At 51.4% G+C, this 21,520-nt stretch overlaps 1 protein-coding gene across 1 annotated transcript in view; it reads right to left on the bottom strand.

Moving 5' to 3' along the window:
- The window catches only part of CCND2 (cyclin D2), a 29,245-nt gene extending 8,259 nt beyond the window's left edge, over window positions 1-20,986 (bottom strand). Inside the window, exons 1-4 of the mRNA XM_008704875.2 lie at window positions 20,481-20,986; window positions 18,565-18,780; window positions 15,770-15,929; window positions 6,449-6,597 (exon numbers count right to left, since the gene is read on the bottom strand). Coding sequence (XP_008703097.1) covers window positions 6,449-6,597; window positions 15,770-15,929; window positions 18,565-18,780; window positions 20,481-20,675 — 720 coding nt within the window. The 5' untranslated portion in view covers window positions 20,676-20,986. The remainder of the gene's footprint in view (window positions 1-6,448; window positions 6,598-15,769; window positions 15,930-18,564; window positions 18,781-20,480) is intronic.
- Between the last annotated feature and the right edge of the window lie 534 nt (window positions 20,987-21,520).

Below are 21,520 nucleotides of genomic sequence, written 5' to 3'. Positions count from 1 at the left end.
CTGGGACATTGGGCAGTCATCTCCACTGGACTTTCAGAGCCATGGGACTCAAGAGACGATGCCTCAAGTGTCACATTTATGTAAATTCCAGCCAAGAACACGTGTACTGGCTTCCCTGAATAAAGTGATGGATGGTTCCATATAGAACACTTTCCTTGGCCCCGTTTTCATTTCAATCTAAACAGTGACTGATGATGGCCTGCTCTTGATCTTTGATACCTCCTACTTTAAGAGATAAATAACTACAGCAGTTACCCCAGAAATGACCCTGAACCCCACCCCCTGCTCTCTTCTAGAGTCATCTGGGACCGAGCAGGAAGCTAAACCTCTCTGGGGTCAATCATGTCCCTCGCTCCTGGAAAGCTCTCTGGGGCCTCTGCCTAACAACCCTCCTTCAGGTTCCCCTTCTCCACAGCTCTGCTATTATCAGCTTGAGTTTTAAGTGCAGATCGCCCATCCTTAACTGGATAAAAAACTTAAGGGCAAGCACCTGTCTTGTAAGAACAATGTCAAACAGTCTGCTCTGTGATGGTGGAGACAGAGAGACCAGCACCCCCTACCTTGAGACTAAACTCACTGTCTGTATTTTAATACCCTCCTTTAGCATCCTTAGGAACCATTCTTGGACTTGCAAAGAGCACTCGAGTTTTCTGTGAGCTGATGGAAAGTGAAGGGGCAGGGAAATGTGTGGCGGTGCTATTACCTGCAACCAGACATGCCCACCTGACACAGCTCCACTCCCGCCCAAGGAGTTCCCACTCTGCTGAGCAGCAGGGCAGGACAGCGCACGGGACTGGGGTGCGGGGAGCAGTGACCTGGAGAGAGGAGGAACCCTGCCTCAGACCCAGCGGGGCTGCTAGTGCTGGAAGGTCAAGCTAAGAGAAGGAAATAAAAGAGGGAGGCAAGTTCAAAGGCCCAAAATGAAGAGGAGGCAAAGCTGGAGAAGAGCAGAATCATAGTATTTCCAAAGGGCAGAATCACAAGACTCGACACAGAGGCAATTACAGAATCGGGGGATTTGGGGGTCCGAGGGCGTCTGGAGCTCAAACAGCCACACGCCCGCATTATACAGCTAGAGAACGGAACTAAAGCCTACTTGTCTCGCGGTTACATCGAGTTAAAAGCTGAGCCTGGCTTTAAACGGGCAAGCCTCCAGCTTCAGAACTCCTTCCCCTGAGACCCTCTGGTTCTTCCCAGCTCTAAGGAAAGACAGACAGGGCAGAGAATCTCCAAGAAAGGGAGACGTAGCCCTAGGGGCTGGGGGGCAGGGGGGGGCGGAATGACAGCTCGTCCCCTGAAAAGATGCTACGTGCATGCAAAGTGCATGGGCTCTGGGACCTCTGCTTTCCGGCAGCCTCCGAAAGCACCAGTCATTGTGTTAAGATGCCCCAAATTAAGCTGATTAAAAGGAAAGCCATAATGCTCGTCTGTCAGCCCGGACAGGTGGCACTCCACAGTGCTGGAGGTCGGGCAAACCTCCAACTCTGATGATGATAGGCTCCCTCCCTGGCCCCTGCCCCCCAGCCCCGGAGCCCTGACAGCAGTGTTTGTGATCTCCAGCTCGTTACACGGGCCTCCGACTTCCTCTGCGTGCTGGCTCAGGCTCTGCGCCCTGCACCCTCCTCGGCCTCCATGAATGGGCTGACGGAACTCCTACCATTAGCCCTCAGTGTAACTGCATCACGCCATTGTCACCACACACGCACTGCACTCAACAGGGGGACAAAGGGCTGAATGAGCCCCAGACCCGCGGCCAACTCAGGCAGAGACAACTTAGGAAACTATCTCATTCTTCCTTTCTTCACAGGCTGTTTGGCTTATTTCCTTGCATACCAAATGAAGCCCGCAGAAGAAATAAGACAGGAGAGGGAAGCATGAGCCTCCAGTTCTATTCCGTCCCCCAGCCCGCCCCCAGCCTCCCCTCCGGCCACTCTTCACAAGGTTCTTGACCACAGGCCCCGTCAGGTCCACAAAGGACAGCCCCAGCCGTATAGAGGCCCTTGGGAGAAGGTGTGCCAGGAGGAGGTGGGTGCTTCTCACTAAGGAGGACAAAGACACAGTGCTGGGGACCAGGACCAGAGCATGGAGTCAAAATCCAGACTTCTCCCCCTGCACAGCGAATGGGTTTATAACAGCTCCCTGACAACCAAGATCCTAACATGCCAGGATGACCCCAAGGCAGGGGTATCCTGGAATCTTCTCTGGGCGATATTTAAGAACGGGACAGAGTTCTGATGTAACCCAGGTAGAAAAGGATGAACATAGGGACCGGGTGACTAGCGTCTGCTTCTGCTGAATTATCTCCCAATAGCTTCACAGCATCGTCACAGCCTGTGAGCCTGACTTCTGCATTTTTATTAGTCAGTTTGTAAAACCGTATCACGTGAAGGTGATGTGTTTTGCTCAGGCCCCTGGCATGTAATTAAGGATAAGAAATATAGGGCTTTCCAAAAGACCTGGGGAGACCAAAGACTTAGAAACACACTCTAAGCCCATCTGCCTGGCCTTTGTGTCCTCCGTTCCTTCCTTCCTGCTTCCCTCCCTCTTCAGCATCATTCCCAAGGCTCTGCCAGGGGCTCTGGATAAAGAGCGCAGTAAAAGTTGGGTCTTGTTCAAGAGGCTCTATAGACAAGTGACCAGTGAGATAAACGCTGGCACAAAGCACGAGCCGAGTGCCGAGGGGACGGAAGAGGAACCCCGACTCTGCCCGGCGAAGCACGGAAGGTTCACCGGGGAACCAGGACGCTCGATCACTCCTCTCAAACTCACCCTTGGCAACGGAAGCCCCGGTAGAAGTTTCCCCAAAGCCAGAACCGCCTCGCTGGCTGGCGTCTGTTTTTAGCAACACTTATGACTGGAAGGAAAAAGTACTTAAAATATACCACCCTCTGAGACTTTTATTCCCTGTAAAACTGTCAGGCTTCTCACTCAGCTTTCTCTTTGGAATGAAGCGTTCCGGTTTATTTTGGCAACCAGAGGGAGCAACAAAGACCGACTTTCTCAGAGCCGCATGGGTCCCTCCTATCAAAGCTATCTGCCGCTGGCTAGGGAGCCAGAGAAACTTGTCTGCCTGTCCCAGAGGAAGCAAGGGGACCCTCTTTCCCCAGTCTGATCCCTGACAAGGCATGGACAGAGAACACCGTGAGCTTGAGGAGATCACGAATAACCAGGTGCATGGTGCAGGCACAGAACTACAGGGACTCCAGGTCCTGGTTCCCATTTGCCCTATTCCTCCGGAGCCAGTGTGGCAGAACGTGGTCCTGTGCACCTGACTTCTCCATGGGAGAAGGACTCAGGACCCTGTGAGCATTTCGGAGTGTGGGTCTGAGAGCACTGCGTGTGTGTGTTTTAATTGTGGCAAAATAAACTAAACATAACATCTATGTAACCATTTTTAAGTGTACAGTGGCATTAAGTATATTCACTTCGTCATGCAACCATCTCCACGATCCATTTCCAGAACGTTCTCATCATCCCAAAGTGAAACTCCATACCCATTAAAGAACTCCCCGTTCCTCCCACCCCCTGGCCCTGGTAACCCTCATTTTACTTTCCGTCTCCATGAACTTGACTATGCGAAGAATCTGGCTTCTTTCACTTAGCATGTTTTCAAGACTCATCCATGTTGTAGCGCGTGTCAGGAGTTCACTTCCTTTTTAAGGCGACCTAATATTCCACTGCACATACATACCGCGTTTTATTTCTCCATTCCAAGGACCTTTTCTATCGCCAAGTGCCCTCTGCCAGGAGGCGTGCATCTCACGTTAGGCCTAGTGAGCTCCTTCCTCTGGGCTGCTTTCCTCCTGCATTTGGACTTCATAACACCTCAGCAATCATTTGCTGATGATCTTTATTTGCTAGGATTCTGCATGCTTTACTTGTGATTTGCCCTACAGTCGCCGAGCTCCTTAAGTCAGGAACATCATCTCCTATTTTCCATACATGGCCCACCCGTCCCAATTCCTGCGTTGGTTCCATCCACGCCTTGCTCATTGTGCAAGTCTGCAACAAGTGAGCCTTTAAGAAATACTTCCAGAAATAAATGGAGAGCTAAGTGCTCGCAACACACCACTTCTTGACTCACGAAATGGTAAATGGGCTCAGGAAGCAAAAGTTGCCTCCCTCCAGAAACTAATGCTTTCTGAATTCCAGTCCTTTTCTTTTTGTTCACGCTGAGCCTCCATACTTCAGAGAACATGGCCTGATGGATGGGAGGAGACCTACAGCACTTGGAAGTCAGGCACAAGTGGCCAGCCTAGCCCAATGTTGCTCAAGCCTTTTTACTAAGAACATTCCTGGGGGGCAGTGAGCAAGCCTCTGGGGCCCAGGGGCAAGCTTAGAACTCACAGAGGTCTCAAACTGTTGTCTGAAAAAGTGCTGTGTGGAGTTTCCATCCTCCTCTGTTCATGCTTGGTTGTTAATATTAAAATGCTGAACCGGAAGCCCACTGGTAAGAATGAGGCACACATGCATCTCCAGTTCCACAGCTGGGACGTACGAGACCTCTATCCATTTACCCCAGTCTGCAGCTACCTTGGATGCACTGGCTACATGGTGTCTGAAAGGGGCAAGTGGTTTCTCCTGTGTAAGATGAGAAATCGGTTTGCAGTCCTAAAAAGCGGCCGAAGAGACTCGGTGGCACCTCAGGAGTGACCTCTGTCCATTTGAAACCAGTAAGGGGTGATAAACGGACATGTGGGAGAAGGCCAGAGACCCGTGGGGGCCACCAGCCAATCAGGGCAGGGCTATAAATATCTGAAAGAGGTTACAGTGCCTGGGGGTCAAACTGCTGTCGCAGGCTTTTTTGTCTCTGGGGGTCGAAGAAGAACCAACCCTAAGCTGGTTGCTGTTGGGGGTGCTTTTTGTAAGGCAGCCTTAATAGGAGATATTCGGAAAAGGAAGGAAGCTTATCATTTCTATAAATGTTAAGTTCTGTCCCAGATTTGCCTCTGGAGGATTAGACAAGCCCTCTTCACATGAAGCACGCTGGAGGGGTCTTCTCGATTTATATTTTGGATACCATGTAGTACGTGGTAGTACAGGCCTTTGTGAAAAGCCTATGTTTTGGACCTAGAATTTTCAAAGCATATCTAAGAACTCCTTCAGAATAGGACCCTGAGTTTGTTCCATGAGGCCCTTCAACACCTCCCTGCACTATTTGCTTGAGATGGTAATAAAGGCCAAGGCAAAATACAGATGGGGAGGTGAGAAAGCCAGCAAGCTGCAGCCGCGGGCTCTCCGAGTGGTCAACCTTCTGTTCAGCATCCCCGACGGGGCATCAGCCACAGGCCTGTAAGCCACGGTATCTCTTAACTCAATCTATTCCCACAGCGGGGCCTTCGGAATCTCCCTGGAACATCCAGAGGGGGGCACGGGGAAGTTCCCCTACATCTTGAGCTTCTCCATGGTGACACATGAGGGCCTCCCAGCTGCCAGACCTCTCAGCTGCCCTTAAAGCAGAGGCCTTTCTCAAACAAAAAGATTCAGGAGCTCCAGCAAGTGTGCAGTGTGAGTTCCTGGGGGAGGTGGGGGGTTGTCAGAGCTTCCAGGTTCTGGTCCCAGCTCTGGTACTGCCCTCCCCCTCCCCCAGCAGGTTACCTCAGCCCTCTCTACACCTCCCATGGAAAGCCTCCACTGGAAGAGGCAGGAGCCGCCTCTCTGACCTCTCAGAGCCTCCCTGGCTCAGACCTTCTAAGGACTGCCATTTCCTACCAGCTGAATCAGAGCCTCACTTGACCCTGGTCTCTCAAGACCTTTCTTCTACAGAGCTTCAAAATCTGGCAAGCAGAATTACAGCCTCTGGGCAGTCCACGGGGCACAAGAATGGAAAAATCTATAGCTAATAATAGTTCCTTGAATTACTATGACTCTTTATTCTTTTAGAAGTACTTCTTAATCCATTACCACATTAAACAAAAGGGAAGTGAGAGGCAGGTGGGGTTGAGAGGTGTGTCAAGGCCAGACACCGTCCTCGAGGGGGGGCACCTCTTGGATCCCCACCGCCCCCAGCGCCACAGAGCCAGGCTCCAGCCCTCTCTCCACTGTGTCTCCGCCTGAGTGGGTGTAAGCAGAGCGCGACACTGTGGGGGAGAAGCAGCCTGAGGACATGTACATAAATGGAAATGAAGCAACATTTCAGACCCACGGGGAAGCCCACACCACAAAGGAAAATTAGTAAACAGCCCTCCTCCCACCTTGTATCTGCTTGCCAGGTTCTTTTCTCTATTTTATGGCACACAGGCTTTCAAAACCATCGGAGGAAGCCTCATCTATTGAATTTTGTACTACCTTGGATGCTGATCTTGGAAAACAGAAACCACCACCACCAAAAAAGAAAAAAACAAAAACAAAAAACACCTCCAACACAGCATCATCAAGCCAAGTGTCTTTTTCCCTGAGCTGAGAAAAGAGACATCTGGTTTTAACCAAGAAGACGCCGTCCACCTACCACATCCGTGTTGGTGATCTTGGCCAGCAGATCGACCAGGGCATCGCCAGTGAGCGAGCTCACATCCTCATCCTGCTGGAGCCCACAGATGGCAGCTCCCACACTTCCAGTTGCAATCATCGATGGCGGGTACATGGCGAACTTAAAATCTGCGAGAACGAGAGGCAGAAGGTCAAGATCTGGGGGCTCCCCAGCCTGAAGATATTCCAGAAATAGGATGGTGAAAGGTCAGCTGCACAGGTGACCCTTCACCCTACAGACACATCCCCTCCTGAGTCGTCCTTCACAAGACACCCTTTATTTATTTGCCATCACTGTGGTGGGTCCAGAACTAAAATGGGGAGACTGAGACAGAGAAGGTGGAGAGCCTATCTGAGGGCACACAGTAAATTCTCAGGCAGGGGACTCAGGTCCCACAATCGTGTCTGGGGTTAGCACGTGCAAGGGGCAGGAAGGTGAGTGAGATATATTCTCCTCTGAGGGTCATGGTGGGAGCAGAGCAGGGAGGTCTGAGATGAGTCCAGAAGGTAACATATGTGCCATACAAATGAGACAGAACAAGGGATCTAGATGGTGGAAGGCGGAAAAGTATAAGCAGGTAAAATTTTATGAAGAACAATAATCCTGATGTGATCTTGCCCTATTATTTTGTGGACCGTCAAGGACTAATATGGCCAAAAACAAAGGATGATTTTATTTACAAAAAAAAAAAAAAAAAAAAAAAAAGGCAAGTGGGAGAAGCAGTAATGGAGGGGATGAAGGCCAAGTTTCACACAATCCCCAACTTCTAGCCCAATACCAAGGATCCTTAGAACACGAAGAGAAAGCAGGTACCCAGTATTAACCTAATCAGATGGATGACTTGGTTTAGATTTTATGGCTCTTGGGCCCAAAGGTCCCATTTTCTTGCTGGAAAAAAAGAGTGGTTTGCCACTCTTCCCTCATCCACTTTCATTTCTCCAAAAGCAAGCAGAGGGGATGTTCCCATGCTCCTACGCTCCTGTGAGGGCTCAGCTTGGGAGACTAAACACCTCAGTTTCCTCTGAGTGCTCCCACAAAGAGGCTGGGTAACCAAGATCACCTACTTTCCCAGTTATCAGGAGAAGAACACCACACCTGACTCCTGTATGCTTCTAATAGCGAATGACCCAGACGTACGGTCCCGTCCACGCTCTATGCCAGTTAATCCTTACATCCACCATACAAGCTGCACGTGGTGGATGAGAAAGGGCAGGCTTCTGCGAGCTGAAAGCGCCCTTCCCCTTGCCTTGTGCTGATATGGTAAAGACGTTACGCCCTCACTCACTTTGGTCAGTCCTGGAGTGGAGCAAATCCTCCACAGTGAACCTCTGGTTCTAGCTTTACTGCAGAATTTACTGCCTATAGCTGTACAAGGGGGTGGACATGGGAGGGAGATACACGGGGGGACATGGGTCACACTTCCAATTCCAGCATCACCATGAGGTTGACCTATAAAAACAGTGTGACCTAATATTTCCCTTTCTTGCTGTCCAATGCCCTATTAAGCCACACATTCCATTAAAGCACTTTTATAGGTGACCCCATTGTCCAGCATCAAGTTGCTGGTGTTCTTAGCAACACTGCTGATTCACTGAACCATGCACACACCTCCCATCTTGGCCGAATCCCATGAATAGAGCAAGCCTGGCCTTCTGTCAGTCTGTCTTTCTCCTTGGCTTTCTCTCCTGAGCCCACTCACCATTTCGACCTCTTCAGGGATGTGTATTACAGCGTTCTGCCCCAAGCCTGCTGTCCACTAACTCCTCCCGAGCCTTCTCTCTCCTCATGGATGCTGCCAAAGGCAGCCTCCCTGCCTCCTGCTCTGCTGTAGGTCTCCTCCACATGGGCTCACAGGAGTGTTTCTCTGCCCAATAACCTCGTTAGCTCCCCCCTGTGACATTCACAATGCAGACGAGGCAGCCAGCCCATGGCCTTGGGCCCACAAAGGCCCTGGGTGGGAGCATCTGGCAGGGAGCGACAGGAGGATATCCCTGGCCCTCCCTTTCCTCTGCCCCAGGCCTCCGACCAGGAAGCACACCTCACACATGCCTATCTTTTGTTGTCCCATTGCACGCAAAACTGACTCCTAATTTTAGCAAACTAATTAACTTCTGGAAGCCAGGGGGTATATACGGGTGGTCCCAGGCTGCAGCAGGTGCTAAAGTTGCCAGAAGGACTGTACCTCCCCCCTCTCGTTTTGCTAGGAAAATGCTGAGGAGCATCCTCCTGGGGATACTGTCCCCTGCCTCCCAGAAGTGGGGAGCACCGTGTACAAGAACCTAGCTGCCTCTTGGCAGCTCACACTGGGTAGTGCTCCCCCTGCCAGGGAAGAGCTGCGGGAACCCGGGCGGCGGCAGCACTGCCGCTCTGCCACACACTGCAGTAGCAAACCAGGGTCTTCCTCGAGATTCCGGAGCAACTGCTAGGCTCTCCTCCAGGTAAGTCCAAAGGAGGTGACATTAGCACTACAAGCCAGGTCCAGACTGTGGGACCTTGGGTGAGTCACTTCCTCCCCCAGCCCCTGACATTCCATTTGTCTAATAAAGGGTGGGGTTGGATCAGTGTTTTTCTGACTTCCAGTTGCAGCTCACTGTTGGGTCATGAAACCCATCTGTGGGTTGTTTTTGTTGCTGTTTAACTGAACAGAACAGGATAGATAGTATCAGGAAGTAATCACGTAGTAAGAATAAATACTGTCTTGAGAAACTTTTGTAGCAGTCTGATGTCCATTTATGTGTATCCTGAGTTGTGTTATAAAATGTATTTCTTTCTTCAAGGTTTAGGTCAAAAAGTCAAAGACCGTGGGCTGACTAATCCCCCAGGTGCCTTCCGGCTCTATTTTGCTTTTCCTTAAGGATCTAGAATGAGAACCACTCCCAAGAAAAGAAGAAGCAAGCATCCATAGAACAGAGCATGGCTTCCACTGGCCTGCAAAGTCACAAGGCATCTCTCCCCACAGAGAGAAGTACCAGTTCCGCAAGACCTCGGGGGCTGCCCCGGAACCCTGCTCAGGGACACCCCCCTTTCTGTTGGTAGGGGAAACAACAGAAAAACACCAGAATAAAACATCTGAAGGGTCATGTCCTTGTACTAGCTCTAGTTACCTAACCTCTGTACTCACCCGTGGAAAGTTTCGCCCAACCCACTCAGCCACTCCTGGAAACCTTACTTTGGCTATGTAACTGGATTGAAAAGTGTTCAAATTTATCCACTTGGGCAGGGGGAGTGGGCAGAAAAATCAAATGTCATGACCAAGATTACAACCTTCCAGAAATATATGAATAAATGTTATGTAAACGTTCCCACTGTGGAGATGGAAGAAATACAAGTAATTTTGTAAAACTTTCTCCTAATATTATTTTATTTCAGCAAAAATAAAGTACCAAGTAAAAATCCCTCAGAAATCTCTACATCTCTTGGTCAAAAATACCAACAAGCTCTATCTTGGTGCAAAAAGCATATTCAGGAGTGAGGGCCTATCTCTACCCTCCATTGCCCACCTGGAATGATAAGAGGTGACTTCCTGAAACCCCTCCTTCCTCTGCAGCAGAGCGAGAGGCAATTAACTGACCAGTGATCCATTCCAACAGAGTCATCACCAAGTGTTCCTCCCTGGTCCAGGCAGCATGGATTCATCCCCACCCCCCACCCCAGATGTAAAAACGTAGTAAGAGAACACACCACAGTGCATTCTAATTGGCTAGGTGCATACCATATGGGGAGCCGATAAAGAAACTTTTCAAAAGAAAGGGGGTGCTCAGGGGAACAGGAGCATGAAGATACTTGGGAGGACTCTCTGAGGACATGGGAAGAATGGCCAAGCACCTCCAAGAACTGGAAGGTAGAGTATGGGGAAGCAGATGTCCTACCACCAACCAGCTGTGTGAAGACGGGCAAGTTACCTGACCTCTCTGAGCCACCATCTTCTTACAAGCACATCAGAATAAGTGTACCCGACTCCGAGGGTTGTTCTGAGGAAAGGACTAAAATAATCCATGTAAAAACACAGTGCCTGGCTCCTGGTAAGCAAGCAGGGTCCTACCACTATTCTGACCATGGGAACCTTCTATGGGACTGTGAAGGGTAATCCTGACGGCTGGGAGATGCTGTTCAGCATCGGCAGGCGTGAGGAGGAAGGTGCCCCGCATCCCTGGGCTACAGGCGGATGCTGACAGCAGGCCAAGCATGCCGAGACTGCCAGGAAGAATGAGGGCTCTGTGCTGCCTGGAGAATCTTTCACTATCACTTGTGTTCTGTGTCCCAGAAATGACCTCATCAAGTCCCCGAAGCCTCATGCTGGTTTGCCAGGAGTGGGAGAAACTGAGGGCCCCCATACCATGAATGGAAGACAGAAGTCGGCCACTCCCTTCCTAATGTCCCCATATTCCCTCAGGTGTGGTTCGCCCAGAGCCAAGGAACAATGCCCACATACTAGAAGCTTGTGACACGACCTCCTCCCTCCTGGGGAGGTGGTAGAGGCAAGGGGCACACCTTAGGGGAATCCCAGCTCTATTGGTTGCTTACTCATCCAAGTAGTCGTGGTGAGGTATTAATAAAAACCAATGTAAAACACATCGGTTTCAAAACACTTCCTTTTACAAGTGAAGTCAATGAATTCTTTTTCTTTTTCTTGGGAGGAGGAGAGAGTGTGTGAGTGTAAGTAGGGAGAGGGGCAAGAGGGGGCAGAGAAAGAGGGAGAGAGAATCTTAAGCAGGCTCCACACCCAGCATGGAGCCCAACCTGAGGTCATAACCTGAGCCCAAATCAAGAGTCAGACACTTCACCGACTGAGCCACCCAGGCGCTCTGAATCAATGAATTCTTGCCTTATTTAATGCCGAATCCTGGGCCTGGGGTTAAGGTCGAGACCTTTGGACTGTGGACCCAGTGCTTTTTATAACTTACCAAAATGTGAAGAGCTCCTCAAGGCCGCCTCCCACCTCCCATGAAGGAATACAGGGTGATTTTCCTAACAGAAGTGCAAGAAAAGCCCCCAAAAGCAAGCCCCGGCTCAGGAGTCAGAGAGATAGGTGGTAGCCAAGCTGTGTGACTTGCACAGCCCACCTAACTTCCCAAGACCGCCACAGGCACTCCTGGGGCCCCACTGGGCTCCTTAATCTGGGCAAGGGCAGCGAGGGCCCCATATTCATCAACTTGGTATCTGCACGCCTTGGTAAGATTTCACTGAAGGAAGAGCTCTGAGCTAAGCTGGTTTGAAACCACAGATTAGATGGCCCTGCACATAAATTTAGCGCGGATTGTTTTGGCTATATGGTGACGGAGACCTTGAAGTCCAAGACTGACCGCTTTGCTTTGGATCACCACTAGGGGGCAAGAGAGACTTGCTCTAAGGCTGAAGAGAAACAGGGAAGCCACAGTCTCCCATTTCCCCTCACCTCTCCCCTTCCTCCAACCTGCAGCAAGGTGAAAGTTAAAAAGGCCAGGATCCCAGTTGCTCATTGGCCAACCAATGATGTGGGCAGCACACACGTCATCTACCACCCCCAGAAGAGGATCCGCACATGGGGCAGGACTGCCACGCCTAGCTGATGCCAATGTAATGCCAAAGGGCTCGGTGGGAGGAGGAGGGGAGGGAAGCAAGCAGCCTGCTCCTTGGCCATATGGGAAGTGAGAGAACCCTGTCCCACTGCCTGTCCCCACAGGGTGCACTTGCCGGCTTGCCGGAGAACAGCCACTTCCCCTTCCCCTCGGCTCCCCGCCCTGTCAGGGGCAGAGCCAGTGCAGGGGCGTAGAGATGGGAAGGTGGGTTAAATTCTTCCCACCTGGCAACCACCAGGGCACACCTTCCTTTTTGAATAAGGGGTCGAGTCACCTACCCTCTCTGGGTCCCGGCTATGATTATACCTCATGATGGAAGGTCATGAAGCATCTTCAGGGAAAGCCAGGAAGACAAGGAACACAAGAGTTATCATCATTTCTGGGGCTCGGGCCTTGGGGTCGGGGCCCTAGGCAAAAAGAGGGACATGTAGGGTGCCACGGGTCGGGAGGTTAAGCACCTCCACCCCACCCCCACACCAAGTTCAAAACTCAATGTCACTGGCTTTTCTAGAGTAACTGGAATCATCTGTTGAGCATGATATCATGCATCAAGAATCTTCCAGTGCCAGAGTGCGATCCTGAGTCATCTTCCGTGGTCCTCTTCTTTCCTCATCTGCACACTCTACCATCAGAGCTACAACCAGGGGCACACTAAGGCTCAGTTCTGCTTCCCCAGGATCCAAAGCTCCAGGAAAGGGGACGCCAGGGGCTGGCAGTTACGAAGGTCTGCTTCTCACCCCAGTGCCTCCACAGACCACAACTGGCCCTGACAGGGACACCGGGCAGTTTGAGGCGGTCTCTCCCACCAGAAGCCATTTTGAGCTGAGGAGGGAGGCGGAAGGAGGGCACCTCTCCGCCTGGCCATCTTACCCTCTAGCTGGTAAGGAAAACTGCGGCTTAACTCCCCTTCTCACGGCCCCTCTCTGCTCTCCTGCCCTCTCTCTCTTCCCCTTTCACACACACACATGCACTCCCCACACAGACTAGGGAAATACTGCCAGCTCTTTCACAACCAACTTTTCCCATAAACTAGCCATACAGCTTCAAGGTTTGGCTACCACCTCCTTGGGACCCACTACAGGCCTGAAAGACCCCGGCTACAGGTGCTCTTCGGCTTCAGGGCAGAACATTCAGGGCTGGGGAACCGGGATGGAGCTGTGAGGTGCACAGAGCAGCCGGGACGGTCTCAGTGTCACCACCTACCTTTGGTTCTCCCTTACCTTGAGCCCCCTGCTTGCCAGACGGTCCTAGGCACTCAACAATCTGCCACACCCTGGCCCCAAAGTGCAGCATCTCCTCTAACTGGAAGATGTTTCCTCCAAGAAAAGCAGCCCTTGGCTTTTATACTGTCGGGCCAACTGCTATAAAACTCCACACAGTGAAAACGCTATGCAACCCAGTCATTCATACAGACTTAAGCACAGATCGAGAAAGAAAAGCCTTGTGAGACACCCATCCTTCCCAGCCTCAGGAAACTTCTGAGAACCCCCCTCTGCTCTGACCAGTCTACACCTAAGGCTTAGTATTGGGCTTGTGGTTTTCATTCGGTTGGAGTTATTCCTTCTATCTTTCCTCACTTCCTGTCCAAGGCTGGCTCAAGTCTCCCAAAAGGCAGTCTTTGTGACTTCCCATGCCACCCCTCAGACCTCTGTCCTCAGGGCCCGAGTCCCAGGCTCCTTACTTTGGCCCCAAAGTTGGCAGCCACCCCAAGGATCTAGGCAACAAGTCCAGAAGTGGGGGATGGGATCCCCAATTTTAGAGAGTGGGCCTTTACAGAATATGGGGATCTATCCATGCCTGGGTAATTCCACCCACCAACTCTACCCCAGTCAGAGATGAGAATGGAGGGAATGGGTGGAGAGACCCCAAAAGATCTGTCAGTCAAGAGACAAGGTCAGAGCAGAACTCTGGCTAACAGCTGGGCAATGGGGGAGCTCAGGGTCAGGGGGTCAGCTGTCCTAGGGCCAGAGAAAAAAGGACTGGTTGACCCCTCCCCCGCAGTGAATCATGACAATGGAAAGGAAGGGACAGCCGGGCCTGGGAGACAAAATGACAAGTCAATGAGGGGCTGACCTCTAGGGCCCCAGGCCAGACAGCAGGAGAAGAGAGGAAGCAAAAGAATGGCTACTGTCTAAAAGGCAACAAGGTATCCATGGGGGGCTCCGAAGAATGGCCCCCTCGGGGCTGCGGGAAGGAAGGGCAGTTTACTCTCCCACAAAGGGGCACAGGGCACATACACACACCATGGGACGGGTCTGGATCTGGAAGGGCAGGACTACAGAAAACCAGGACAAAACCTGTGCCCGAGAACTAAATGTGGGTGTCTGGGAATCTTACATTTAAGCCAGTGAAGGCAGAGCAAGGGGTCCTGCTGGATTTGGATGAAGCTGCAAGTGGGAGACGGTGGCATTTTCAATTAGTACCACAACACACTGCCTACCCATTCCTTGGTTCACAAAGTAACTCCATGCACAGCCTCTCTTTCTGATTTTGGTTTTCCTAACCACCCTGAAAGGCTGTTAAGATCATGTATCCACAGGCGTGTTTTGCAGATGGAAGCTGAGGTTCAGAGAGGTTAAGCAGCCTATCCAAGGTCATCCAGTGAGAAGTAGCAAAGCCTGACCTTTTGACTGAGAACAGAGCACATACACTCTTGCATACTGTGTGACCCATCTGTACTTACGCATGAATACCATGTAACAAGGTATTGAAAGAAGTTAACCCCCCGAGTCCCAACTATAAAATTCAACAACTCTTGGCAAACTGGGGCTGAGCCCTCTGCACCCCAGCCCTCCCCATTCCCCCACCAACCTCGCACCCCCAAACCAAAGATCTGCCCAGATGGCCAGTTCTTTACCTACGATGTCTCTCTCCTGGATGATTAAGGTTCCAGGGTCTCTCCCATGGCCACTACCAAGAAAAAAAATGGTAGAAACTGGCCAAGGTTCAGTTTAATGAGACAGTGTCAAAAGCACTGCCTTTAGTTTATTAGGGAAACGCAAAGCAAATGGGCCAATAAGAACTATGTATCAATTGTGGGATCAACAGCATGGGTGGAAAGCTTTTAACATGAAAAAAAACAGTGTGATTGCTATGTTAAAGCTTGCAACCAAATTCAAAACACCCTCACTTGAAGTGAAGGCACCAGAATTTAGGGCTTAGAACGTGAGTCCTTGCTGAGAGCCAGCCAGGTTTACTCCCCCATCCAGCAGAGGGAACAGCTACTCCTATGTGCCCTACAGTAAAAAGAACTCCTTTGGCCTCCCTTACTGCTTATCAGGGCAAGCCACCTATTTATCTTGACAGTGTTCCTTTAACCTATATTTGCCCCCACCCCCCAAATTTCCTCTTGGGCTTATCTCCAAGCCATCCTTTTCCTCAAAAGATTAAAGATTTAAACACAACCAGAGAGCAGTATATATAATCTTCAAAGAGCACTTTAGACATCATAAAGAACTATTTTAACAGGCACTATTTTTTTTCCCTTACCACACCTGTCCTCATAAACCATTTATGAGTTTAGCAGAGAAAAAAGAACGTACCAGCTCAGATAAAGTCAGGAAAACACAGGCAGGGCATGAAACCTGGTACTCTAGGTTACCTGGGTCCACTCATCTCCTAAAACCCTCAGGCCCATGCCTGCTAGTACGCCCATCTGCCTCCCCTTGACCACCCCCCCAAAGGGCTCTTCAGCCTGTGTCCGCCCCTCCCAAGGCCCCCTCCAGCTCCAGCCTGCTCCTACCAGTGGCACACAGAGCAATGAAGGTCTGCGCGTGCTTGCGGATCAGAGACAGCTTCTCGCTCGGCTGGGGCAGCTTACGAAGGATGTGCTCGATGAAGTCGTGAGGAGTGACGGCCGCCAGGTTCCACTTCAATTTCCCCAGCACCACCAGCTCCCACTCCTGGGGAGGAAGGGAGGGAGGAAGAGTATAAAACCTAAAGACTGAGCTGGTGTCCAGGACAGGGGGGTTGGGATCCAGACCCGTTTTAAGGATGCTCATGAGGACGCTGCTGGATGGGAAAACGGGCCCACTTGTCCAAGTGCCCCCCCAAAGCTTGGAAGTTGTTGACGTCTCTTCTTAGGCTTCCAATGGCAGGTGCGACCGACAATAGTGAGAGCCCATGTAGCTGTTGCCAAGAATCTACGTTCTCCTATTTCTTTTCCTGTTGGTCTCCCCCATCCTCCACCAACCCTGACTTGCAGGCAGTGCTGTTGCCTGCCCACCCAGAAAGCTGCACCTACAAAAAGATACCGCCAAGGTCACCGTGGCCCTTAGGTTAGTAATTTATTGTCTATGTCTCTATCACTGGATTAATAGTCTTTTTAATCCCCATGGAAAAATGATGCACACAGATAAAGCTCAAAATAAGGTTCCGGGGCCCAGCTCCTTGGCAACCAATTAGCTGACTTGTAGTTGGTGCCAAAAAGTGCCATTTTTCTCTGCTTTAAAACTTTCCCCTCCACACAAAATGCAGAAGTCTTGGGGAAAGGACACTCAGCCACAGAGTGCCCTTTCACCTAAATGTTTCACAGGCCTTTGTCATCGTGACTGAAGGACCCACTGGATGGTGAGTAGCAACCCCATGGTGCAGGGGGAGGTGATTGGGGCAAAGTGAAGTGCTTGTGCATGGTCAACGGAATCCCTCCGTTCAATGCCAAGGAGGGACAATGCAACCCCGTCTCTCATGGGCTTCTCACCACCAGCCCACCTCATGAGAAACAACTTCTCTCCCTTACCGGAATACCTTTGGGGACTTGTGCTCAAAATAAAACAAGCCAGAAAGGAAACCTTAAAAGTATGTGCAATCAGAGGGAAATCAGGCCTAACAACGGTCTTCAGGAGGAGGAGAGGCAGAGGCCAGGGTGCCTGTGCACCCTGCTCCCCCATTCACTCTAAGAACCCCCAGGCTCTTTTCCATTTGCTAAGCCAGCAACCAGAGCCCCAACCCCTCTCCTGTAGCACCAAGTGGCTATGTGATCTGGGGTGACTCCCTTCCCCTAGCTGGGCCTCAGCTTTCTCTGATGTAAAACAGGACTCATCCAGATCCCAGCTTCTGGGATCAAGAGATACGGAGTGGAAAAGAGGCAGGGTTTTTACAGAGCAATATTCATTAGCTTGGCAGGTCCTGGATAAAATTGGGGTGTCCTGAAGAACACCATGGTCCACCATCATCACGCTGAAACAAATGAACCACATAGAAGATTCATTTTCTTGGTCTCCCATGAGAAAAACAAACTGGTAACGAATTCTAACAATTTTTCCTTTACATGCTTTAAAGTCTGCCTTGGCTTTTTACAGAGGGTTGGGATGAGAAAAAAAAAAAAAAAAGACAAAATTACTAAATAACCAGTGTCTTCTAAGATGGCTTGAAATTCCAGCCCTTTCTTCTCACAGGGGAATGTGAGTATAAACCTCTCGTCTTGTACTATTATTAAAGGAAGCAGATCTCCCAGAAGAAAGCACCTTTCTGGGCCTCCCGGACCAAACCAGAAGCAGCTGAAATCTGGCAGCGGTTCAAAGGTGAAGTCATTCATGCCCCTCTCGACATTCCCCGCAATTCCTCCCCCATCCTTGCACATGTCTGCCACTAGATGGCAGCACAGCCCCAGAAAGGAAGGCCTCTCACAAAGAGCTCAGTTCAAACAGCCAGTCCTAGCCCTGTGGACTTTGTGCAGGCCTTGCCAGTAAGGAGGGGGAAGGGCGGGGGGGGGGGGCTTTTCCAAACAGCGCAGAGAAAGGTGTACAGACCACGGAAGGTGGGCCTGGCAACCACTCTACCATTCCACACTGCTGCAACATGGACGCCTTAAGTGTGAGGCTGCAGGGTAAAAGAGTTAGGTTGGGTGGGAAAAAGGCTTGCTAGCAGAATAACAGAGTCAAGACAGGACCCCTGTCATCAGATAGAGGTCACAGCCCCACTGGAGCTAGAAACCCAGGCCTCAGATTCCTCCAATAAAAGGCCAAATTTTAGCTTGGCTCAAAAGTCAATGAGCTGATATTTAGTGAACAGCTACTATGTACAGGTATCTTGAGAGTTTATAGATAGTACCTTTGAACTCTAGATTCTTAGGAGACACGTCACAACACACTCCTCTATCATGTGAAGACATTCCTACCATATGAGAAGTCCAACTATTTTCTCAGAATTCAGTGGTTGAAAATTTGGAATTTAATTAAAATGTTATCACTGTGTTCCAGGTCTCCCCTACACACACACCCCCCCACACACACACACACACGCATGCACGCTCACGCACACACAACTGTAAATGAATTTCACCGCCACAAATGTCTTGGAGGATCTTATGCATGAATGTAGCCTCAGTGCTTAGCACAGTGCCTGGCACACAGTAGGAACACAAAAAATTTTCATATTAAAAGCGCTGTCTCCCAGAAGTGTGGAAATTCCAGCGGTGTGGTAATTTGGGATCCAAAGGATTTGTTTGGGGAGCACTGGGTGGAAGCTTATCAGGCCTGGAGAGAGCAAAGAGGGAAGGACAAACAGAAAGGGGGGAAGAAAGGAGAGGATTATTACCAGCAGCTCCTGAGGCTTGATGGAGTTGTCAGTATAAATGCACAACTTCTCTGCGGTCAGAGGGATGGTCTCTTTGAGCTTGGAGGCCAGGAACATGCAGACAGCACCCAGGAGCTGCAGATGGGTCTTAGGAGTTGGGACCCCAGCCAAGAAGCGGTCCAGGTAATTCATGGCCAAAGGGAAGACCTCCTCCTCGCACTTCTGTTCCTCGCAGACCTACAATGGGAGCGGGAAAGGGTTGGGGTGGGGGGGAATAGTATCAGGAAAAGACAAAAAAAAAAAAAATGAAAAGGCATAACCTATGGAAACAAGCAAAAATATTTAATTTTTTAGTGGGGAGGGGGAGGGGAGTAGAATATGTGATAAGAATAAAGATGAGGAAAACGGGGTAAATCTAAATAGTCCATCCGTGCTGGGTAATCCCCAGGAACGTAAAAAAAGAGGTAAATTGAAGATCCGAACCCGGGAGGCAAACAAATACGCAGTAGCCGCCCGGCTCGGCGACGCTCCCTTTGGCTACTGACTTCTTTGCTCACTCTAACTCACTCACACTCTCTTTTTTGGATTTCGTCATCTTTTCAAAAAATCAATAAAAATATTCTGGAAGCTCCGGGGGTCTTCTTCTTGGTCTCATTCGGACCCTCGAACCCTGCTCTATCATTCCCGACAATTGGAAAAAATGTCCGGGGGGGTCCCTGCGGCCCAGGCGCCGCTATTGGGGGGGTGGGTGGGGAGAGGTGGGGAAGAGAGGGGGAGGGAGGAGAGGAGGAAGAGCCGCAGCCTCGGCGGCTGGACTCGGAGCATGGGGAGACGGTTTCAAAAAATAATTAAAAATCGAGGAAATATCCTAGAAAAGCCCTTTTGGCGTGAAAACCCCAAAGAGGATCCAGACTTCCCGAAACGGAGGTTTCGAGTGCCGGAAAGGTCTGTATCTCGACCCCTGGGGCTTTGGATCCCGAGGGGAAACTTGGAGGGGTGACCGCCGCGGCGGGAGTGTCCGGCTGCGGCCCACAAGGGCAGAAACTGGGGATCGTGGAGACGAGCTGGGGGAAAGCCGAGGAACGGGGAGCCGCCGGAGAGAGGCACGGGGGACTCTGACCTCTCCTTTAGGGGTGCCCCGACATCCCCCCCTACACACACCTCCTCCCCCCTTCCTACCCCACCCAAATCTCCGCACCGAGGAAACTGGAAAGCCAAACTGTAAGTAACCTTCGTGAAGTGGGGGTTGGGGGAGAGGGCACTATTACAAGTGGGGTGGCCGGGATAATGGGGTGCGAGGGGGGAGCGGGCGACGTTTTCCAGCCTTTCCAACCGGAGTTTGCAAAGCAACATGGCGAAACCACGGCAGGTCCAGAGCTGTGCATACGTGGGCACACGGCTTGCTCGGCAAAGATTTGGAGCAAGGGTAAAGAAGTGGTTCTTTTGGGTTCCCCTAAAACACAGGTTTCTTCATTGCGACTTCCGGGGCTCCTGAATTCTCCGTTTCTCTCCTCCTCCCTCCTCCCCCTCCCTCTCCCCCCCCCTTAAGTGCCAACGCGGAGTCGCGACCGCACTGCACCGAAAGCAGCCGCAGCTTCGCAAAAGACAGGTCGGGATGGGGGTGGGAAGAAGAGGCAGCCACATGCAGGCACACGCGCGCGGGATGCTCCCCCACCCCCGCCCCAGGACAGCCTCATTTCTCCCAGATTTTCCTCCTCCCTCTCCTTTCACCCTCCCCTCCCCCACTTAGTCTGGCATCCTGCAGGGAACAGAAATGAAGCCACGCGTCTCGCCAAAGGGCGCGGGGTAACCTCGCGCACGGGATCGGGGAGGCGAGCGCGGAGCCTGCCCTCTCCCAGTTTTAGGGTCCCTGCGCTGGGGGCGGGGGGTGACCGAGTATCCGGATGGGGACAGACGGAGTCTGTCTGCAGACCTACCTCCAGCATCCAGGTGGCCACCATCCTACGCATGTAGGGCTGGATGTCCTTCTGCACGCATTTGAAGTAGGAGCACTGGGGAAGGTAGCGCTCCTCGATGGTGAGCAAGTTCTGCAAAACGCGGTCATCGTAGAGCAGGTTGGCGTCTGGCACGGCCCTGCGGACCGGGTCCACCTCGCAGCACAGCAACTCCATGGCCAGCCGGGTGCCCGCTCGCTCCCCTGCTTTCTCCGGACTGGAAAAGTTGGGGGTTTTTTGGAGGGGGGAGGGGAGAGGGTTCCCCTCACCTCCTTCCTTTGGCTAAATAGGGGGTTTTCTAGAGAAAAGTTATGGGACAGAGAGAGAGGCTGGGGGAGAAGAGAGGAAAGGGTTGGGCGGTGGGAGAGGAGAGCCTCGGGGGCTGCTAACTCTGCCTGCCCTCCCCTTCAAACTTGTCTCGCTCTCCCCTGCTCGCTCTTCTCTGCTCTGCGAGGCAGTGACGCAAACTGGCTGGGCAGTTAGTTCTCCTCCCTCTCGCCTCGCTCCCCTCTCCGGTTCCTCCTCCCCTTCCCTCCCCTCCCGTCCCTCCCCTCCTCCTTTCAATCTCTCCCTCCCTCCCTCCTTTCCCCTCTTGTTATTAAGGAGAACAGCAGCTGGCCCGACCTAACTTCAAACGCGGTCCCCCGCCCCCCCACCCCTCTCCTTAGCTCTCCGAGGCCCTCTCCCTCCATCCAGCCCTGCATGCCAGGGGCCCCGGCTAGGGGAACCCACAAAAAAACGCACCGATTCCTATTTATTCCCTCTAATTTCGCACATTCTGTGGGTGTAGCATGCCAAAATACGACCCTCCAACTTTGGCTTTCTCAAAATTGATCTTTCCACTCCTGCCCATGTATGTAAGATCCGAGAATGACGGGCAGATCGCTTGGAGATGGGGTCGGCTCATGCAATTTAGAAACAGATCCCTTAAGCGAAGACTAAGGAGGGCGATTTTAGAAAATAGCAACCTTGGATTTCCAGAGATAAAGGCTCTGTCCCGGACTTTTGAGTTCCTGATCACT

The sequence above is a fragment of the Ursus maritimus genome, unplaced genomic scaffold, assembly GCF_017311325.1.
Source record: "Ursus maritimus isolate PB19 unplaced genomic scaffold, ASM1731132v1 scaffold_26, whole genome shotgun sequence".
NCBI lineage: Eukaryota > Metazoa > Chordata > Mammalia > Carnivora > Ursidae > Ursus > Ursus maritimus.
The sequence above is the reverse complement of the archived record's forward strand: the minus strand, read 5'-3'. Positions and strand labels throughout refer to the sequence as shown.